This window comes from Hyla sarda, chromosome 1 (assembly GCF_029499605.1).
Source record: "Hyla sarda isolate aHylSar1 chromosome 1, aHylSar1.hap1, whole genome shotgun sequence".
Taxonomy (NCBI): domain Eukaryota; kingdom Metazoa; phylum Chordata; class Amphibia; order Anura; family Hylidae; genus Hyla; species Hyla sarda.
Genome location: NC_079189.1, coordinates 395,250,662 through 395,273,394, shown reverse-complemented (window position 1 = coordinate 395,273,394; position 22,733 = coordinate 395,250,662). Strand labels below are relative to the sequence as shown.

Here is a 22,733-nt window from a genome sequence, read left to right as displayed (position 1 = left end):
TCGAAATATCTCCAGCCGTTTGGAAGTTATGCAGTCACATATATTTCCCATTGACTTGTATGGGACTTTAAACATAAACCCCGCCCCTGGCAAATGGGGGTGAGTAAGGGTTAAATCACCTATCCTATGTTTGTCGTTGACAGATAAGTAACATGTGTGGCAAGTTTCACGTCAATATCTTTAGCCGTTTGGAAGTTTTTGTGGAACATACACACATACATACATACATATACACACACACACACACACACACACACTCACACGTTGAGTTTTATATATATAGATATATACCCACCCTAATGTATACCCTCTAATAGATCCATGAATCCTGCTAAAAAACCAAGGAGGATGTTCCCCCTTCTAAAGCAATGCTGAAAGTTTTCTGTCTGGATGGTGGCGGCCTCATTGCTGCTGTCATTATTTCACACTTTCCCACAATCCTCCTTCCTTGCATGTCCAGTGGAGTCTAACTAAGCCCGTGCTTCCTGGGCAGACCAGGAGGTGGCAGTTGAAATGAGCATGCTTGAACCACCTAAGTGGGTCAAATCTAAGGCAGCAGGACATCAAAACAAGGCACTCAGATAGTAGATTAGGAAGTATATTCAGTATCTCTAAAATAGTACATTTCTAGAAATGCATGTACATTTAAAATGTTTAATTTCACAATTCATCAATTTAGACCTATTTAGCTTTGTGAGACAACCTCTTTAAAGGTGGTCACATTAGGTTATCCATCCCTGGCCATGTGTCTTATTAGGGCATTGCCTGGTTTATAGGTAGGTGAACACAGCAAAAATCTGTGTAAGGGTGGGTTCACACCACTTTTTGCAATGCAGTTCCTGTATCAGGTTTTTGGATGAAAACAGATTCCTCAAAACCAGACAACACTGTATGAAAACATGTGTACAAATTTTAACCCGTACACGTTTAAAAACCGTAAACTGTTTGAAAAATTATGTCCAGCTGCATCCGTTTTTTAAGAAAAAAAAAGTATACATTTTTAACTTTTCAATCTATTATGAATAAAGTTTCACTTGTTTGATTGAAATTCCAAGAAAAAAAACTGTACAAAGTCAAAAACCGTATGGTGCAAACCGTATGGAACCGTACGCACATACGGTTCTGTAAGGTTCCCATAGACTCCCATGTTAAAAAAACACAGTTTCCATTGACTCCCATGTTAAAAAAAACACGGTTTCCATACGGTTTCTACCCGGACCAAAAACCGTGGTAGGTTGCGGTTTTGGGTACAAGAAAAAAAATGAACAAAACCATACAAGACGCAAAACAGATGCAACTGGATGCATCATTTGGCATACGGTTTTCAACGGAGAGTCAATGCATACGGTTTTCAAATTGCAAATGTATTCAGGAACTGTATTGCAAAAATGTGGTGTGAACCCCACCTAATACTAAATCATGCCATTTCTGTACACAAAGAAAACATCTTACCTGTCTTCTCAAGCTGAGTGATCCCAGCAATTTAGGAGTAAATTTCAGCTGTAAAACAATGTGACCAATCTTAATCATGATATCATACATATATTTGTCCTTTATTTGACTACTAAAGATTGACAAACAAAATAAAAGTAGTTCAGTTAACTCTATTTATTTTAAAGGGGTTGTTCTACCATGCTCCCTATTACTATAAAATTTGTCCATGAGTGTTTTTCTTGACTTATCTTTTATCTTGTGCTTATTGATGATTTTGCCTCATGTCTTTCCTGTCCTAGGTTTACACTGAATAGGTTTACCTGTTTATTGTATCCATAGGCATCCAACAGGAAACAGGATGCTGATCTATACTGTTAACTGTGACTCTATTTGGCCATTGAAATCAGTGAGGTCCGCTGCTCCCCTTAATAGTATACATCATCTGCATGATGTTGATGAACCCGACTAATGGGTAAACTAACGTATTGAAAACCTAGGCTTATTAATCTATTGTGCAATGACTGATACTGTGAATGGGAGAGATCAAGAAGAGGCACACATGATAGAAGTATTAATGCAGTCTGCATGCAGATATATAGTAACACTGTGGGGGTCAGATATATACCCCCCCAGCGATTCTATATATCTTTCCCCACCGTAGCGCTTCTATTTGAAAACCCCACCGGAAGCCCTGAATGGCTCCTCAGTACCGGCCATTCAGGGCTCCCGGCCAGGAATTTAAAAATGAAAGTAAGTACATGGTACATCGCAGGGGAGCGCAGCATGCTGCCGGTTCCCCTGTTTAATAACTTCTAATCGCATCGGGTCTCAGAAGTGAGACCCGGTGCGATCAATGCCTCAGCCTCTGTACTACAACCCCCATCATGGAACAGAGTCTGTTCCATGAGGGGGGTAGTAGTACACACACTAATGTAGCCTCCCCAGCCACCGACAGACTCGTGCAGCCGGGGAATTACTACTCCCATCATGGAAACAAGTCTGTTCCATGATGGGAATAGTAGTAGTCCCTCAGCACTGCAGGAGTCTGCTGATGTCACCTCTTCTGAGCATGCTCAGAAGTAATAATGGATATTATAAACCAGGTGCAAACGGATGACATAAAGGCTCAATGTCATAAATAACGGCCGTTAATTTACCAATTTCTTGTGATGGAAGAAAAATTGGTGCATATGCCGTTTTTTTCTTCTGTCACATTATTCATAACGGATCATAACGGATAATCAAAAAATCCCATAGACTTAAATGTGATTTTGTAACGGACGTTTAAAGCTTTTCTAATGGACGTTTATAACAGATCTTTTAACAGATTAATTTTATCATGTGGAAGCAGCCTTTACAGAGACCTTAGCAGTTAGGATCCCCTACCATAATGAACAAACAAGCAAACTTGTTGAGGCCCAGAATATCAGGTGTGGCCTCTTTATATAGGGAGTGCCTTCCAAGGATTGGAAGGGGAACAACTAGGGAGCAAACGCCCACCCTATAAAACATAGCCAGTGCTCGCACGCGGCCCCTAGTGGAGAGAGCAGCAAGACACACATCAGACCAGGAAATGCAGAAGAAACATGGCACCCAGAATGTCACACGGGGCTTGTAACGCTGCTGGTGGTTGCCAAACAGCAGCATTACAATTGAATGTACAGATTACTGACTACAGATCCGTCACAAATATGCAGCTTAAAAAAGAATGTATTATATGTGGAATTTGTTGGAGATTTATGTAGATCTCACACTATGGACAGAAGGTGGTGAGATCAATCACAAATCCCCAACATAAGCAGCTGTTGCTGAAAATCTTATGGTAACATTTGCATTTGTTCTTACCCATGTGGATTCAACCAAAAGTGGAAATATTTTTTTTTCTGTGCCACTGCATAGTAGCAGCAGCTACATCAAAATACATTTTTTTTGTAACTCACTGAAGTGCTGCCCCCCTTAACACTACTGCCATAATAACAGGCCTATAGGAAATATACAGCCCTTGTATATGGAATCAATGTGCCGTCCACACACAGCCACACTACCATTCGGTCGCTCCACCAATTGAAGCAGACAGGCTCCCTTTAACCCCTTCATGACCCAGCTAGTTTTGGCCTTCATGACCCAGTCCATTTTTTCAAATCTGACGTGTCTCTTTAAGTGGTAATAACTTTGAACTGCTTTTACCTGGCAAAGTGATTCAGAGATAGTTTTTTTCGAGACATATTGTACTTTATATTAGCGGTAAATTTTTGTTGATACATGAAGCGATTTTTGTGAAAAACTCTAAAATATTGTGAAAAATTTGAAATTTTTTTATTTCTTTATGTTTGAAACTCTCTACTTGGAAGAGAAATTGTCATGCCAAATAAATTTAGTTATTAATTCACATCCACAACATGTCCACTTTATGTTGGCATAATTTGTTAAACATTCTTTTACTTTTTTTTTACGTCATTAGAAGGCTTATATTATTATGAGCATTTTTTCAAATTTTCTACAAGTTTAAAATCACTTTTTTTTGGGAACAATAAAATTTTGAATATATGTGTGTATGTATGTATAAATATATATATATATATATACACACACACACACACACACACAAATATATATCTATCTATATATATATATATATAGACATGTATATATACGTGTGTATATATATATATATATATATATATATATATATATATATATATGTAGTAAATTTGAGTAGCCGTATTAGTCCAGTGATCCAGATGCAAATCAAAAAATGTTGCAGTATCTTGTAATACCTTTTTATTGGACTAACAGAATTTTGTAGAGACAAGCTTTTGGGATTCCTCCCGAAAGGCTTGTCTCTACAAAATTATGTTAGTCCAATAAAAAAGGTATTACAAGATACTGCTACATTTTTGATTTGCATCTATATATATGTTGTACATTTTTATTTGTTTATTATAATCATTGTATTTTAACATTATATATTAAATTGCCTTGGATTAAATATTTACTAATTTTACTGTGGGATCACAAGGGCCCTGTGATCCGCAGTATATTATACCTATGTGTACAATTTTATATCATATTTAATAAACGTTTTAATTTAATCCAATATTCAAGACTGTGAGCCCCAATTTCTTTAATTTGTATCTTGCCCTTTTTCGGCACCTTGGGTATAGGTACTATTTGGGTAGCTCGAGCCATTGGTCCCTAGGTTAATACGAGCCTCTCTACCATTTTTTTCCTCCATATTATTACATACCCTAAGAGACAGCGCTCTATTACCTAGCTACCATGAATATCTGGACTCACTTGGCTAAAAAACAAAAAAATATTGAAGTCTTTGAATTTACAGATACAATATCCAATTTAAGCGAAAATACCAACATATCCCATCCACATAAATTATTATCAGACACATTTAGAGAATTAGAACACTATTTGATAAAAAATTTAAAACAAAAATGGGAAATTAAAACTCTAAACCATATGATCACCACACAAAATATCCCTAAAGGTCTGACTGTTTATAAAACTCCTGCTGCAGACCTAGAAAATGAAACAATTAACACCAAATGGAATAACTTCTTGAAACAAGTATCCGTAGAAGCAACACAATTAGTAGTAGAAAGAAGACAGGAAATTCTAACAGAAATAGATACCAAAATTGCAAGCATACGCACCACTAAAGGTTCATTGAAGCCAACACCAGAATTTACTAAATATCAAGAAGCTCTATGTAAGAAGCTTGATACAGCGGAAAAATACATCATAACCAGAAAAACAAAAAAGCATTTATGGAATAGCAATAAAAAACGGACACCAAATCAATACAATAATTCCACACAACCCAACAAACAGGATATTACATACACTGTACCCACAACCAATAGATATAATGCCCTATCTGAGGACAATCATTTTTTAGGGGGTACTACCCCACGGATACACCCACCACATCCAAACACCCCACCCCAACCCTTAATGCCCAGTCCACATTATCACAAACCAACTCTCTATACACACCATTCACACAAAACCTATCACCCCTATCCCAGACACAACCCAGGGCCGTATTTCCACAGTCGCGTCCCAGATATCACCCACACAACAGCTGGAGAAATCCCAGATTTCACTCAACATACAAAACTCACAACAATCATCCACACCGAACACACAATTACCAACAGGCCTACAAACAAAACACACACAACCAACCCAAAGCACAAGCGAAAGACTCATACATCAAACAAACAGAACCAAGGAAGACTATTCAGACAGTGGAAACAATAGCTCAGATACATCACCCCCCCCAATCACCCCCAGTACACAAACCCCCCCAAAAAAAGAGTTGGTAGAGGATGCAATCAAAATAATAGACCAACCAAAGATCAAAGTAACCAGGACATAAACCCAGACACTTCTGACAACTCTATTTTCAATCTCAGCTCTGCTTCTTTGAATCCCAACTAACTCAAACTATAAAGGTCTGAAATTTGCCCCGAGTCAACCTTTAGACAAGTTTGGTGTCTTTTTAGGTATTGAAAAATATATTCGTAAATTAACCCTCAAAAAAGACTTAATAAAAAAAAACCATAGTAAACCAAACAAGTACGACATCCACATACAAACACACCACATTAAAAAACAAATCCTACTTCTCCCCAAGGCAAGAGATCAGTCCAGACATGACGGCCTTTAAAAAAGCTGTCAAATACGATTTGAGAAAGATCAAAACATCAAAAAATACATGGGGCAACCTAACACCAGGTGAATTGTCAGCAATGAAACAACTCCAACAAGACCTGTCAATTACAATCAAACCAGCTGACAAAGGAGGGGGTATTGTAGTAATGGACACATGGAATTATACATTAGAATGTGTATCACAACTAAACGACACCAACACATACGCCAGACTTAAAGAAGATCCGACCACACAATTTTTATAGGAATTATTGACTTTGTGAAAAAATCCGAAGGAGTTAGGCATACTTTCCAAACACGAGTTCGACTACATTACCGGCTCTCAAAAACGCATACCAGTATTTTACACCATCCCCAAAATACACAAAAACCCTATTCAACCCCCAGGTCGCCCAATAGTGTCGGGCATTGGATCAATAACTGCTAATCTTTCACAATATATAGATCAATTATTACAGCCATATGTTAAAATTACACCATCATACATAAAAGATACCACACAAATTGTTCAAATAATAGAGTCTATAGACTGGGACCCAAATTGGTATATGGGAACACTTGATGTCAGTTCGCTGTACACTATTATCAACCACCAACAAGGCTTCGCAGCGATCCGTAATACCTTAGAAAACTATGCAGATCTTCCAATAGAACAGATACATTTTATCCTTGATAGTATTAACTTTATTTTAACACACAATTATTTTAAACTTGAAACAGACTTTTATTTGCAAACTAATGGCACAGCTATGGGCAACAGATTCGCCCCCAGCTATGCCAACTTATTCATGGCCAATTGGGAAAATACCACCATAGACCCACAGCTGGGGGGCGATCTGGTGTCCTGGCATCGCTATATTGATGATATGTTTTTTATATGGCGGGGCACCAAAAGCAATCTAGAATTTTTTTTTAACACGTATTAATAATAATTTCTTTAATTTAAAATTTACTCCTAACATCAGTTCCACGTCAGTTGAATTTTTAGACTTATTAATATTATCCCTCAACAATAAACTAATCTGTAGCACATATCACAAACCTGTAGCTATAAACGGATTTATACTGCACACAAGTTGTCACCTCCCCCGATGGCTGGTTACCGTACCCACTAGCCAATTTTGCAGGCTAAAACGCAACTGCACATATGAAGAACAATTCGAAAAAGAAGCCATTTCCCTGACAAACCAATTTCTGGCCAAACAATATCCATTAGCAGATTTACAACAATCACTCACCAAAGTACGCAGTCTGGATAGATCGACATTTTTTGCCCCTAAAATACCAGACATACCCCCATCAAAAGAGAATGATGACCCGAAACGAATTTCTCCATTCAATACACATCACCATAAAATAGAAAATATCATCAAAAAATATTGGCCATTATTATGTAAGGATAAGACACTAAATTCATTTCTTCCCAACAAACACCCAATGTTTACACCAGGGCCCCAAACTTAGGCATAAAAATAGCACCCACGATTCGCACTTCAAATCCCAAACCAAAATCCACCATTATAGACTTGAAAGGCTTTTTCAGATGTGGACAATGCCCTAATTGTAAAACAACCCAATTCAATAAAAGAACTTTAGAAATTAAGTCCTCTACCAATAACTTTGTACATAAAATTAATGAATTTCTGAATTCAAAGGGGTTATTTATATAAATGAATGTCCCTGCAATAAACAGTACATAGGCCGCACATCACAGGCATTAAAAACCCGTATATTAGAACACAGATACAATATAAAGAAACAAAATGACAAACACCCACTTTCGGACCACTATAAACAATTCCATCAAGGGAATCCTAATAAATTAAAATATGCGGCCATCCAAACAATTCAGCAAGATTGGTGAGGAGGCAATTTCATAGGCAAAATGTCAAGAGCGGAGTCCAGGAAAATATTCGAGTTCGACTCTTTAGCCCCTAAAGGACTCAACAGTGAAATTGAAATATTCGGATTTTTAGATTAGGAGGTGGTCCCTTCCGACGACCCACCGGCGTTTGGCTGTGCACTCCAGCACTCCGGCGTGTCCTTGGTCGGGACCCCTCTTCTGACATTCATCAAACAGAGCTGAAGCACAAGAAATACATAAAACACCAATATTCGCACTTTTTGCAGATTTCCACAACAATGAAAAATAAAAAGATTTTTTCTGTTGATTTTGGTAATTTTTATAATACATATTTTTTATATATTTTATATACAGTGGTCCCTCAACATACGATGGTAATCTATTCCAAACGGACCATCGTTTGTTGAAACCATCGCATGTTGAGGGATCCGTGCAATGTAAAGTATAGGACAGTGGTCTACATCCTGCAGACCTCCTGATGTTGCAAAAATACAACGTTGTAGTTTTGCAACATCTGGAGATCCGCAGGTTGTAGACCACTGTTAGAGGAAGTTGTAATCACCTGTCCCCGCCGCTCCGGACCATCACCGCTCGTCACCGCTGTCCGGGATGTCGCCGTCCATTGCTGTCGCCGCATCCCCGAGCTGTCCCCGACGCTCCGGCAAGGCCTCTGCTTCCCCGGCATCCGCGCTCTGCATCGCCGCCATCCTATTGGATGACGCCATCCTACGTCACTACGCACGCCGCTCCTATTGGATGACAGGATGGTGTGCGCAATGACGTGATGGAGAGCGCCGACGATGCAGGGGATCCCGAAGAGGATGCGCCGGAGCCCCGAGGACAGGTAAGCGACATCACCGGAGCTCACGGGGCACCGTAAACGGCTATCCGGCAGCAGCTGAAGCAGTCAGGGCTGCCGGATAGCCGTTTATGCGATGGCCCCGACATAAAAAAGCATCGTATGTTGATGCTGCCTTCAACATTTGATGGCCTCTGAGAGGCCATCGCATGTTGAAATTATCATATGTCAGGGCCATCGTAGGTCGAGGGGTCACTGTATAATAATTTAGAGAAATTTTTGGATTTTTTACTTTTCATATTTATATATATATATATATATATATACTGTTACGCCTAGCGCTCCGGGCCCCCGCTCCTCCCCGGAGCGCTCACGGCGTCTTTCTCCCTGCAGCTCCCCGGTCAGTCCCGCTGACCGGGAGCGCTGCTCTGTCATGGCCGTTGGGGATGCGATTCGCACAGCGGGACGCGCCCGCTCGCGAATCGCATCCCAGGTCACTTACCCGTTCCCGTCCCCTGCTGTCATGTGCTGGCGCGCGCGGCTCCGCTCTCTAGGGCGCGCGCGCGCCAGCTCCCTGAGACTTAAAGGGCCAGTGCACCAATGATTGGTGCCTGGCCCAATTAGCTTAATTGGCTCCCACCTGCTCCCTGGCTATATCTGGTCTCCTCCCTTGCACTCCCTTGCCGGATCTTGTTGCCCTTGTGCCTAGTGAAAGCGTTTTGTGTGTTTAAAGCCTGTGTACCAGAACTTCTGCTATCTCCCCTGACTACGAACCTTGCCGCCTGCCCCCGACCTTCTGCTACGTCCGACTTTGCTTCTGCCTACTCCCTTGTACCTCGCCTATCTTCAGCAGTCAGAGAGGTGAGCCGTTGCTAGTGGATACGACCTGGTCACTACCGCCGCAGCAAGACCATCCCGCTTTGCGGCGGGCTCTGGTGAAAACCTGTAGTGGCTTAGAACCGGTCCACTAGCGCGGTCCTCGCCATCCCTCTCTGGCACAGAGGATCCACTACCTGCCAGCCGGCATCGTGACAGTAGATCCGGCCATGGATCCCGCTGAAGTTCCTCTGCCAGCTGTCGCTGACCTTCCTACGCTGGTCGCCCAGCAAGCTCGTCAGATCGCCCAACAAGATCACCAGCTGTCGTACTTGACCACCATGACACAGCAACTCCAGTCACAACTACAGCAAGTACAGTCACAGCTACAGCAGCAACAACCATCTCCTCCGCCAGCTCCTGCACCCCTTCCGCAGCGAGTGGCCACTCCTAGCCTCCGCCTGTCCTTGCCGGACAAATTTAATGGGGACTCTAAGTTTTGCCGTGGCTTTCTTTCGCAATGTTCCCTGCACTTGGAGATGATGTCGGACCAGTTTCCTACTGAAAGGTCTAAGGTGGCTTTCGTAGTCAGCCTTCTGTCTGGAAAAGCCCTGTCATGGGCCACACCGCTCTGGGACCGCAATGACCCCGTCACTGCCTCTGTACACTCCTTCTTCTCGGAAATTCGAGGTGTCTTTGAGGAACCTGCCCGAGCCTCTTCTGCTGAGACTGCCCTGCTGAACCTGGTCCAGGGTAATTCCTCCGTTGGCGAGTACGCCATACAATTCCGTACTCTTGCTTCTGAACTATCCTGGAATAATGAGGCTCTCTGCGCGACCTTTAAAAAAGGCCTATCCAGCAACATTAAAGATGTTCTGGCCGCACGAGAGACTCCTGCTAACCTGCATGAACTCATTCATCTAGCCACTCGCATTGACATGCGTTTTTCTGAGAGGCATCAAGAGCTCCGCCAGGAAAAAGACTTAGATCTCTGGACACCTCTCCCACAGTCTCCACTGCAATCTGCGCCTAGGCCTCCCGCCGAGGAGGCCATGCAAGTGGATCGGTCTCGCCTGACCCTGGAAGAGAGGAATCGCCGTAAGGAAGAGAATCTTTGTCTGTACTGTGCCAGTACTGAACATTTTTTGGTGGATTGCCCAATCCGTCCTCCACGTCTGGGAAACGCACGCTCGCACCCAGCTCTCGTGGGTGTGGCGTCTCTTGATGCTAAGTCGGCTTCTCCACGTCTCACGGTGCCTGTTCGGATTTCTACTTCAGCCAGCTCTCCCCTCTCAGCCGTGGCCTGCCTGGACTCTGGAGCTTCTGGGAATTTTATTCGGGAGTCCTTAGTGAATAAATTCCGCATTCCGGTGACCCGTCTTGTCAAGCCACTCCACATTTCCGCGGTCAACGGAGCCAGGTTGGATTGCACCGTGCGTTACCGCACGGAGCCCCTCCTAATGTGCATCGGACCTCATCACGAGGAAATTGTATTTTTTGTCCTTCCTAATTGCACTTCTGAAGTTCTCCTTGGACTACCCTGGCTTCAACACCATTCCCCAACCCTGGATTGGTCCACTGGGGAGATCAAGAGTTGGGGTCCCTCTTGTTCCAAGGACTGCCTTCAACCGGTTCCCAGTGCTCCCTGCCGTGACCCTGTGGTTCCTCCTGTATCCGGTCCCCCTAAGGTCATTAAGGACTCTGCCTGCCACAGGAAATGCCTCTCCCCCCCTCCCAGTCCCATCAGGCAAGCCTCTGTGTCCCCTCATGGCCCTCGTCCTGGTGTCACACTGCCCCGTGCCAGGTCTCGCCCTCTGCCCTCTCTCCCCATTCCTACTCCTGCTGTTCTGCCTGCCGTTGAGGAATCCCTCCATCCTTTCCCGGTGTCCTCATCCCAGGGGAGGCAGTTACCGGACAAAGAGAAGGGGAGACCTAAGGGGGGGGTACTGTTACGCCTAGCGCTCCGGGCCCCCGCTCCTCCCCGGAGCGCTCACGGCGTCTTTCTCCCTGCAGCTCCCCGGTCAGTCCCGCTGACCGGGAGCGCTGCTCTGTCATGGCCGTTGGGGATGCGATTCGCACAGCGGGACGCGCCCGCTCGCGAATCGCATCCCAGGTCACTTACCCGTTCCCGTCCCCTGCTGTCATGTGCTGGCGCGCGCGGCTCCGCTCTCTAGGGCGCGCGCGCGCCAGCTCCCTGAGACTTAAAGGGCCAGTGCACCAATGATTGGTGCCTGGCCCAATTAGCTTAATTGGCTCCCACCTGCTCCCTGGCTATATCTGGTCTCCTCCCTTGCACTCCCTTGCCGGATCTTGTTGCCCTTGTGCCTAGTGAAAGCGTTTTGTGTGTTTAAAGCCTGTGTACCAGAACTTCTGCTATCTCCCCTGACTACGAACCTTGCCGCCTGCCCCCGACCTTCTGCTACGTCCGACTTTGCTTCTGCCTACTCCCTTGTACCTCGCCTATCTTCAGCAGTCAGAGAGGTGAGCCGTTGCTAGTGGATACGACCTGGTCACTACCGCCGCAGCAAGACCATCCCGCTTTGCGGCGGGCTCTGGTGAAAACCTGTAGTGGCTTAGAACCGGTCCACTAGCGCGGTCCTCGCCATCCCTCTCTGGCACAGAGGATCCACTACCTGCCAGCCGGCATCGTGACATATACACATCTTTATCCCATAATTTTAATCACCATATCACAAATATTTTGTTAGTTTAAACGTCATATTCTTACCACATATCACTTTATGAAATTTAGGTAATAACACATAGCACTCAAGCCCTTATTAATTTAAACCAATCCAGAACATGCAATCCTGTTTCATTTACCAAATACACTTAAAACATATACACACATCAATACACTGAGACGTTCCCTTTGTCACTTGTAGACATATTCAATATCCCTCAATATTTTTTTTTTTATCTATGTATCCTATTCCACTCACTACAATTTTTCACTACACATTCCCCACATCTATATTTTTTCCTATCCCATATTTCATGCTATTATCCCTACTTCTCTCAGATAAATTGAAACAAACAATGGAAAGTATAGATATATATTCCTCCAAATTATTCATACATTCACACTAGGAACAATCCTTCAATATAACACAGCCATGTATAACTATAAAATCATAGAATGAAGTCTCACCGTAATGGCACTTTCACTGTTATCTAGGCATGTACTCTATTCACCTGTAGTCTTAATTACCTACCCTTTCCATGTCTTCCATGAATCCAATTTGGTTAATTGGATGTGACATCACAAAAAGGAGGAGCAATGGATATATAATCCAGCCAAATGATCTCTAGGAACATCACATTTATCTTTGCTGCTGAAGAAAGGTCCTACGGAGGACCTGAAACGCGTCCAGCTTTAACCACTTATCATCTTTATCAAAGAATACAGCTTTTTCAAAGGATTCACCATATCTGTCAATCAACCTCGGACAGTACGTACTACTTCCCACCACGAGGAGACCGCCGTCCCTGCATTACTGCCAGCAGGACAACTGCTGCAGTACCCATAAATGGAGCCCACTTCTGCCGCTGCATACCTGAGGCTGCCAAGCCTCCAGCAGCGCACCCTCCATTCAGGGACCAGGACCCGTCTGACGACCAGCGCTAACCACATAAGGTACCCACTTTGATTATAAGACATAAGCATTGTACCTTACATCGTACTGCCGCTGCATACTAGGAGACAGCAGTGTCTCCAGCTGCGAGCCCTCTGCATAGAGGATCAGAACTTATCTCATAAGTGCCGTTTTACATTCAAAATTCCCGCTGCATACATAGGAGACGGCAGTGTCTCCAGCAGCGAATCTTCGGCACAGAGGATTACAACTTATTACAAAACACTGCGATTTTATTATTCATTTGTCATATTCCCGCTGCATAAATCAGGAGACGACAGTGTCTCCAGCTGTGAGCCCTCTGCACAGAGGATTGGAACCTGATATAAATTGATACAATTATCATTCATTTTTGCTGTATTCTATTTAAGATTTTAACCACTTTCTCTTCCAACTGGATACAAATATTTGTGAAAATAGCAACTCAAACTGTTATATTACCGCTATTCACAAATCACCAATTCCGATCATCCTTATAGATACGTGGACACTTATTTATTGTTGTACATTTTAATTTGTTTATTATAATCATTGTATTTTAACATTATATATTAAATTGCCAAGGATAAAATATTTACAAATTTTACTGTGGGATCACAAGGGCCCTGTGATCCGCAGTATATTATACCTATATGTACAATTTTATATCATTTTTAATAAACGTTTTAATTTTATCCAATATTCAAGACTCTGAGCCCCAGTTTCTTTAATTTGTATCTATATATATGTATATATACACGTGTGTGTATATATATATATATATATATATATATATATTTTTTTTTACTTCGTACAACATCTCCCCCCTGCCACCTCCTCCTATCCCCTGCGATCCGTCGGTTAGCTAACTGACCAATCGCAGGGGGGGGGGGGGCGGTTACTTCCTCCCGCCCTGCCCGGCCCCTGGATGTCCGTAGAGGACGGGAGGAAGACCGGAGGACGCAGCGGGGGACGGGGGAGTGCTGGGGACCGGCCCAGGTACTTACCTCGTCCCTGAAGACCCGGATCCCGGCGATGAAGACAGCGGCGGCGGCGACAGGTGAGTTCCTCTTCAGCCGCGGTCGGGCCCTTTACAGCAATGCATGTCGCCGTAAAGCGACATGCATTGCTGTAATGGGACCCTGTATACTACAACTCCCAGCATGCCCAGACAGCCCTTGGCGTCTGGGCATGCTGGGAGTTGCAGTTTTGCAACATCTATAAGTCCACAGTTTGGAGACCACTGTGACCTTCCAGATGTTGCAAAACTACACATCCTCAGCATGCCCTTACTGTCCAGGCATGCTAGGAGTTGTAGTTCTGTAACATCTGACCCTTCAAATGTTGCAGAACTACAACTCCCAGCATGCCTGGCCAGTTTTGGCATACTGGGAGTTGTAGTTTTGCAACATCTGAAGGGCTACAGCTTGGACACCACTACACAGTGGTCCCCAAACTGTTCTCCTCCAGCTGTTGCGTAACCACTACTCCCAATATGCCCTTCGGCTGTCTGGGCATGCTGGGAGTTGTGGTTTTGCAACAACTGGAGGCACACTGGTTAAGAAACATTGTCTGTTTCCTAACTCAGTGTTTCCCAACCCGTGTGCCTCCAGCTGTTGCAAAACTATAACTACCAGCATGCACTGATAAACCGTGCATGCTGGGAGTGGTAGTTTTGCAACAGCTGGAGGTTCCCCCCCCTCCTCTGTGAATGTACAGGGTGCATTCACATGGGCAGGGGGCTTACAGTGAGTATCAGGCTGCAAGTTTGCGATGCAGCAAATATTGCGTGGCAGCTCAAACTCGCAGCGGGAAACTAGCTGTAATCCCCCGCCCGTGTGACTGTACCCTAAAAACACTACACTACACTAACACAAAATAAAATAAAAAGTAAAAAACACTACATATATACATACCCCTACATAGCCCCCCTCCCCTCCCCAATAAAAATGAAAAACGTCTGGTACGCCACTGTTTCCAAAATGGAGCCTCCAGCTGTTGCAAAACAACTACTCCCAGTATTGCCGGACAGCCGTTGACTGTCCAAGCATGTTGGGAGTTTTGCAACAGCTGGAGGCACCCTGTTTGGGAATCACTGGCGTAGAATACCCCTATGTCCACCCCTATGCAAATCCCTAATTCAGGCCTCAAATGCATATGGCGCTCTCACTTTGGAGCCCTGTCGTATTTCAAGGCAACAGTTTAGGGCCACATATGGGGTATCGCCGTACTCGGGAGAAATTGCCTAACAAATTTTGGGGGGCTTTTTCTCCTTTCACTCCTTATGAAAAGGTAAAATTGGGGTCTACACCAGCATGTTAGTGTAAAAAAATACATTTTTTACACTAACATGCTGGTGTTGCCCTATACTTTTCATTTTGACAAGAGGTAAAAGGGGAAAAAAGCCCCCCAAAATTTGTAATGTAATTTCTCCCGACTACGGAGATACCCCATATGTGGGCACAAAGTGCTCTGGGGGCGCACAACAAGGCCCAGAAGGGAGAGTGCACCATATGCATTTGAGGTGATTTGCATAGGGGTGGCTGATTGTTACAGCGGTTTTGACAAACGCAAAAAAAAAAAAAAAAACACATGTGACCCCATTTCGGAAACTACACCCCTCATGGAATGTAATGAGGGGTGCAGTGAGAATTTACACCCCACTGGTGTCTGACAGATCTTTGGAACAGTGGGCTGTGCAAATTAAAAATTTTGTACAGCCCACTGTTCCAAAGATCTGACAGACACCAGTGGGGGGTAAATGCTCACTGTACCCCTTGTTACGTTCCTCAAGGGGTCTAGTTTCCAAAATGGTATGCCATGTGTTGTTTTTTTTTTGCTGTCCTGGCACCATAGGGGCTTCCTAAATGCGACACGACCGCGAGCAAAATTTGCTCTCAAAAAGCCAAATATGACTCCTTCTCTTCTGAGAATTGTAGTTTGCCCGTAGTGCACTTCAGGTCAACTTATGGGGTACCTCCATACTCAGAAGAGATGAGGTTACAAATGTTGGGGGGGGGGGGGGTATTTTCTTCTATTAACCCTTGCAAAAATGTGAAATTTGGGGGGAAACACACATTTTAGATTTTTTTTTTATTTTTTATTTTTTTTAGATATGCAAAAGTCGTGAAACACCTGTGGGATATTAAGGCTCACTTAATTCCTTGCTACGTTCCTCAAGGGGTCTAGTTTCCAAAATGGTATGCCATGTGTTTTTTTTTTTTTTGCTGTTCTGGCACCATAGGGGCTTCCTAAATGCGACACGCCCCCGAGCAAAATTTGTTCTCAAAAAGCCAAATATGACTCCTTCTCTTCTGAGCATTGTAGTTCGCCCGTAGTGCACTTCAGGTCAACTTGTGGGGTACCTCCATACTCAGGAGAGATGAGGTTACAAATGTTGGGGGGTATTTTCTGCTATTAACCCTTACAAAAATGTGAAATTTGGGGGGAAACGCACATTTTAGAGAATTTTTTTTTTTTTTTTTACATATGCAAAAGTTGTGAAACACCTGTGGGGTACTCACTTAATTCCTTGTTACGTTCCTCAAGGGGTCTTGTTTCCAAAATGGTATGCTATGTGTTTTATTTTTTTTTTGCTGTTCTGGCACCATAGGGGCTTCCTAAGAGCAACATGCCCCCCAAAAACCATTTCAGAAAAACGTACTCTCCAAAATCCCCTTGTAGCTCCTTCCCTTCTGAGCCCTCTACTGCGCCCGCTGAACATTTTACATAGACATATGAGGTATGTGCTTACTCGAAAGAAATTGGGCTACAAATATAAGTATACATTTTCTCCTTTTACCCCTTGTAAAAATTCAAAAATTGGGTCTACAAGAACATGGGAGTGTAAAAAATGAAGATAGTGAATTTCTCCTTCACTTTGCTGCTATTCCTGTGAAACACCTAAAGGGTTAAAACGCTGACTGAATGTAATTTTTAATACTTTGGGGGGGGGGCAGTTTTTATAATGGGGTCATTTGTGGGGTATTTCTAAGATGAAGACCCTTCAAATCCACTTGAAACTTGAACTGGTCCCTGAAAAATAGTGAGTTTGGAAATTTTGTGAAAAATTGGAAAATTTCTGCTGAACTTTGAAGCCCTCTGGTGTCTTCCAAAAGTAAAAACTCATCAATTTTATGATGCAAACATAAAGGAGACATATTGTATATGTGAATAAAAAAAATTATTTGGAATATCCATTTTCCTTACAAGCAGAGAGCTTCAAAGTTAGAAAAATGCTAAATTTTCTAATTTTTCATCAAATTTGGGGATTTTTCACCAAGAGAGGATGCAAGTTACCACAAAATTTTACCAGTATGTTAAAGTAGAATATGTCACGAATCAGAATGATAACTAAAAGCATTCCAGAGTTATTAATGTTTAACTCCTTGGGGACGGAGCCCATTATAACCCTAAGGACGGGAGCATTTTTTGCAATTCTGACCACTTTAAGCATTAATAACTCTGGGATGCTTTTACTTTTCATTCTGATTCCGAGATTGTTTTTTCGTGACATATTCTACTTTATGTTAGTGGTAAATTTTTGTCGATACTTGCATCATTTCTTGGTGAAAAATTCCAAAATTTGATGAAAAATTTTTAAATTTTGCATTTTTCTAACTTTGAAGCTCTCTGCTTGTGAGGAAAATAAACATTCTAAATAAATAATATGCTTGTGAGGAAAATAAACATTCTAAATAAATAATATTTTGATTCACATATACAATATGTCTACTTAATGTGTGCATCATAAAGTTGACATGTTTTTACTTTTGGAAAACATCAGAGGGCTTAAAAGTTCAGAAGCAATTTTCCAATTTTTCACAAAATTTTCAAAATCGGAATTTTTTAGGGGCCAGTTCAGTTTTGAAGCGGATTTGAAGGGCCTTCATATTAGAAATACCCCATAAATTACCCCATTATAAAAACTGCACCCCTCAAAGTATTCAAAATGACATTCAGTAAGTTTGTTAACCCTTTAGGTGTTTCACAGGAATAGCAGCAAAGTGAAGGAGAAAATTCAAAATCTTAATTGTTTACACTCGCATGTTCTTGTAGACCCAGTTTTTGAAATTTTACAAGGGGTAAAAGGAGAAAAAGCTCCCCAAAATTTGTAACCCAATTTCTCTCGAGTATGGAAATACCTCATATGTGTATGTCAAGTGTTCGGCGGGCACAGTAGAGGGCTCAGAAGGGAAGGAACGACAATGGGATTTTGGAGAGTGAGTTTTGCTGAAATGGTTTTTGGGGGCATGTCGCATTTAGGAAGCCCCTATGGTGCCAGAACAGCAAAAAAAAAAACCACATGGCATACTATTTTGGAAACGACACCCCTCAAGGCACGTAACAAGGGGTATGGTGAACCTTAACACACCACAGGTGTTTGACGACTTTTCGTTAAATTCGGATGTGTAAATGAAAAAAAAAATTTTTCCACAAAAGTGCAGGTTTTTTTCCCCATATTTACCATTTCTACAAAGGGTAATGGGAGAAAAATCCCCCCAAAATTTGTAACGCAATTTCTCCCGAGTACGGAGATACCCCATATGTGGCCCTAAACTGTTGCCTTGAAATACTACAGGGCTCCGAAGTGAGAGAGCGCCATGCGCATTTGAAACCTGAATAAGGAATTTGCAATAGTGGTGGACCCGGTTACAAGGATGGGGCTCGTCTCCACCAAAGCCCTACAGCAGTGTCTCCCACAGGGTGCCTCCAGCTGTTGCAAGACTCCCAGCCTGCCAGGACAGTCTATGGCTGTCCGGCAACACTGGGAGTTGTGGTTTTGCCACAGCTGGAGGCGCCGTTTAGGAAACACTGCCGTATGAGACGTTTTTCATTTTTATTGGGGGGGGGGGGGGGGGGGGGCGACGTGAAAGGGGTGTATGTGTATTGTTTTACTTTTTATTATTTGTTAGTGTAGTGTAGTGTTTTTAGGGTACATTCACACAGGCAGGGGTTCACAGTAAGTTTCCTTGGAGGAAACCCACTGTAAACCCGCCCGTGTGAATGTACCCTGTACATTCACATGGTGGGGCGGGCACCCCAAACCTTCAGCTGTGGCAAAATGACAACTCCCAGAATGCACTGACAGACCGTACATGCTGGGAGTTGTAGTCTTGCAACAGCTGTAGGCACATTGGTGGGGAACCACTGAGTTAGAAAACTGACTCTAGCTCAGTGATTCCAACCCATGTGCCTCCAGCTGTTGCAAGACTACAACTCCCACCATGTACGGTCTGTCAGTGCACTCTGGGAGTTGTAGTTTTGCAACAGCTACAGACACAGGCTCAGTGTTTCCCAATCAGTGTGCCTACAGCTGTTGCAAAACTACAATTCCCAGCATGCCCGTACAGTCAGGGATGCTGGGCGTGTAGTTCTGCAATATCTGGCCCTTCAGATGTTGCAGAACAACTCCCAGCATGCCTGGACAGTCTGGGCATGCTAGGAGTTGTAGTTATGCAACAACTGGGGAAGAACAGTGGCCTCCAAACTGTAGCCCTCCAGATGTTGCAAAACTACAACTCCAAGCATGCCCAGACTGTCCAGGCATGCTGGGAGTTGTAGTTCTGCAACATCTGAAGGGCCAGATATTGCAGAACTACACGCCCAGCATCTCTGACTGTCTGGGCATGCTGGGAGTTGTAGTTTTGCAACATCTGGAGGGCTACAGTTTGGAGACCACCATATAGTGGTCTCCAAACTGTGCCACTTCAGATGTTGCAAAACTACAACTCCCAGCATGCCCAGACAGTCAGTGTATGCTGGGAGTTGTAGTTTTGCAACATCTGGAGGATCACAGTTTAGAGACCACTACACAGTGGTCTCCAAACTGTGACCCTCCAGATGTTGCAAAACTACAACTCCCAGCATGCCCAGACAGCCTTTGGCTGTGTGGGCATGCTAGGAGTTGTAGTTTTGCAGCTTTTAGAAGGCCACAGTGAAGATCACTTATCGCGATCTTCACTGCAGCCTTCTCAGCCGCACTTTCCGGCCGCCGCTCTTCCTCCTGCCGCTGCTGCTCCGGGATGCCGCCGCAGGTCCGGGTAAGCCGGGCCATGTCCCCCCCCTCGCCGCCCGTGTTCCCCCCGCTCTGTACCGACTTCGACCGGTGCGCAGAGCGGGGGGAAATGAACTCTAACCACTCATGAACTCAACACTGCCATTTCGCTCCTATGCTTTAGGCTGGTCAGAGCTGTCTCTGACAGCTCCGATCAGCCTTATTTTCCGGGAGATCGGGTCACCAGTGACCCGATTTGCCCGGATCGCTGATATGGGGGGGGTCTCAGGACCCCCCTAGGCATTGCCACGGGATGCCTGCTGATAGATATCCCCAAGGAGTTAAAGTGACAGAGGTCAGATGTGCAAAAAATGGCCGGGTCCTAAGGTGTAAAATGGCTGGGTCCTTAAGGGGTTAAACAGAATAGGACCCAAGACTGACCCCTGTGGTACCCCACTAGTAACAGTCACCCAACCAGAATAAGCACCATTAACCCCTTAAGGACCAAGGACGTACCGGTACGTCCTTGGTCCTGCTCTCCTGATATAACGCGGGGTTACACAGTATCCCCGCATCATATCACGGCGGGCCCGGCGTCATAGTGAAGCTGGGACCCGCCTCTAATAGCGTGCAGCGCCGATCGCGGCGCCGCGAGCTATTAATCCTTTAGCCGCGCGCTCAGAGCTGAGCCGCGCGGCTAAAAGCGAAAATGAAAGTTGCCGGCTAGCTCAGTGGGCTGTTCGGGATAGCCGTGGCGAAATCGCGGCATCCCGAACAGCTGTCCGATCGCTGAGATCCAGGCATGAACAGTCATGCGGCAGAATCGTCGATCACTGGTTTCCTATGAGAAACCAGTAATCAATGATGATGATCAGTGTGTGCAGTGTTATAGGTCCCTATGGGACCTATAACACTGCAAAAAAAAAGTGAAAAAAAGTGAATAAAGATCATTTAACTCCTCCCCTATTAAAAGTTTGAATCACCCCCCTTTTCCAATAAAAAAAAAAAACAGTGTAAATAAAAATAAACATATATGGTATCACCGCATGCAGAAATGTCCGAATTATAAAAATATATCATTAATTAAACCGCTCGGTCAATGGCGTGCGCGCAAAAAATTCCATAGTCCAAAATAGTGCATTTTTGGTCACTTTTTATATCATTTAAAAATGAATAAAAAGCGATCAATAAGTCCTATCAATGCAAAAATGGTACAGTTAAAAACTTCAGATCACGGCGCAAAAAATGAGCCCTCATACCGCCCCATACATGGAAAAATAAAAAAGTTATAGGGGTCAGAAGATGACAATTTTAAACGTATTCATTTTCCTGCATGTAGTTATGATTTTTTCCAGAAGTCCGACAAAATCAAACCTATATAAGTAGGGTATCATTTTAATCATATGGACCTACAGAATAAAGATAAGGTGTCATTTTTACCGAAAAATTTACTACGTAGAAACGGAAGCCCCCAAAAGTTACAAAACGGCATTTTTTTTTCAATTTTGTCGCACAATGATTTTGTTTTCCGTTTCACCGTAGATTTTTGGGCAAAATGACTGACGTCATTACAAAGTAGAATTGGTGGCGCAAAAAATAAACCATCATATGGATTTTTAGGTGCAAAATTGAAAGAGTTATGATTTTTTAAAGGCAAGGAGCAAAAACTGAAAACCCCCCGATCCTTAAGGGGTTAATAACCACTCTCTGTTTCCTATCACTGAGCCAGTTACTTACCCACTTGCATACATTTTCCCCCAGCCCAATCCTGATGGAAAATATATGGGGTCATACATTTATTTTTAATCAAGATTAAGTCCAGTAGGGCACCCCCTCTGGTCGGGTCCTGCACCATTTTGGACAGATAATTGTCTTTAGCTATAGTCAGAAACCTGTTTCCTTTATGAGATTCACATGTCTCAGTCTCCCAGTTTACATCAAGATAGTTAAAGTCCCTCATTATATCACATCATTTTGATTTGCTGCCTTGTTTATTTGCCGGTCCATCTCCTTCATACTTCCTGGTGTAACGAAGCGTCACATGACGCTCAGCCTATCCCCGGCTGCCGCGATGTTCTGCCTCGGCCGGCGATAGGCTGAGTGCCATGTGACGCTTCGTTACACCCGGAAGTATGAAGGAGATGGACAGGAGGACCGATCAGCTGTAGTGGCGCTCCGCGGGAACCTAGGGAGGTGAGTGATGGTTCATTTTCATTTATTTTGTAGCCCGGGCAGGACGGAGCAGGAATACTGTTCACTAGAGTACTCCTTTAATTGATCTTAATTAAGGTGAATATAATATAGATGTTACGCCGAGCGCTCCGGGTCCCCGTTCCTCCCCGGAGCGCTCGCCTCATCCTCGTTGCTGCAGCGCCCCGGTCAGATCCACTGACCGGGTGCGCTGCGGTACCGCCTCCAGCCGGGATGCGATTCGCGATGCGGGTGGCGCCCGCTCGCGATGCGCACCCCGGCTCCCGTACCTGACTCGCTCTCCGTCGGTCCTGTCCTGGCGCGCGC

General features: G+C 43.8%; 1 protein-coding gene across 14 annotated transcripts in view; it reads right to left on the bottom strand.

Annotated features, from left to right (window-relative positions):
* The window catches only part of RNF212B (ring finger protein 212B), a 465,717-nt gene that overhangs the window by 31,089 nt on the left and 411,895 nt on the right, over positions 1-22,733 (bottom strand). For 10 of the 14 annotated variants that reach the window (XR_008845195.1, XR_008845189.1, XM_056526220.1 and 7 more), the window contains one exon: positions 1,453-1,500. The exons of 3 other annotated variants lie outside the window; for them this stretch is intronic. Coding sequence is in view for 8 of the 11 variants with exons in the window: in XM_056526230.1 (XP_056382205.1) it covers positions 1,453-1,500 (48 nt within the window). In the remaining 3 variants the exon portion in view is untranslated. Of the gene's footprint in view, positions 1-1,452; positions 1,501-22,733 lie in introns of those variants that run through there. One more of the 14 variants, XR_008845193.1, reaches the window with a different exon arrangement.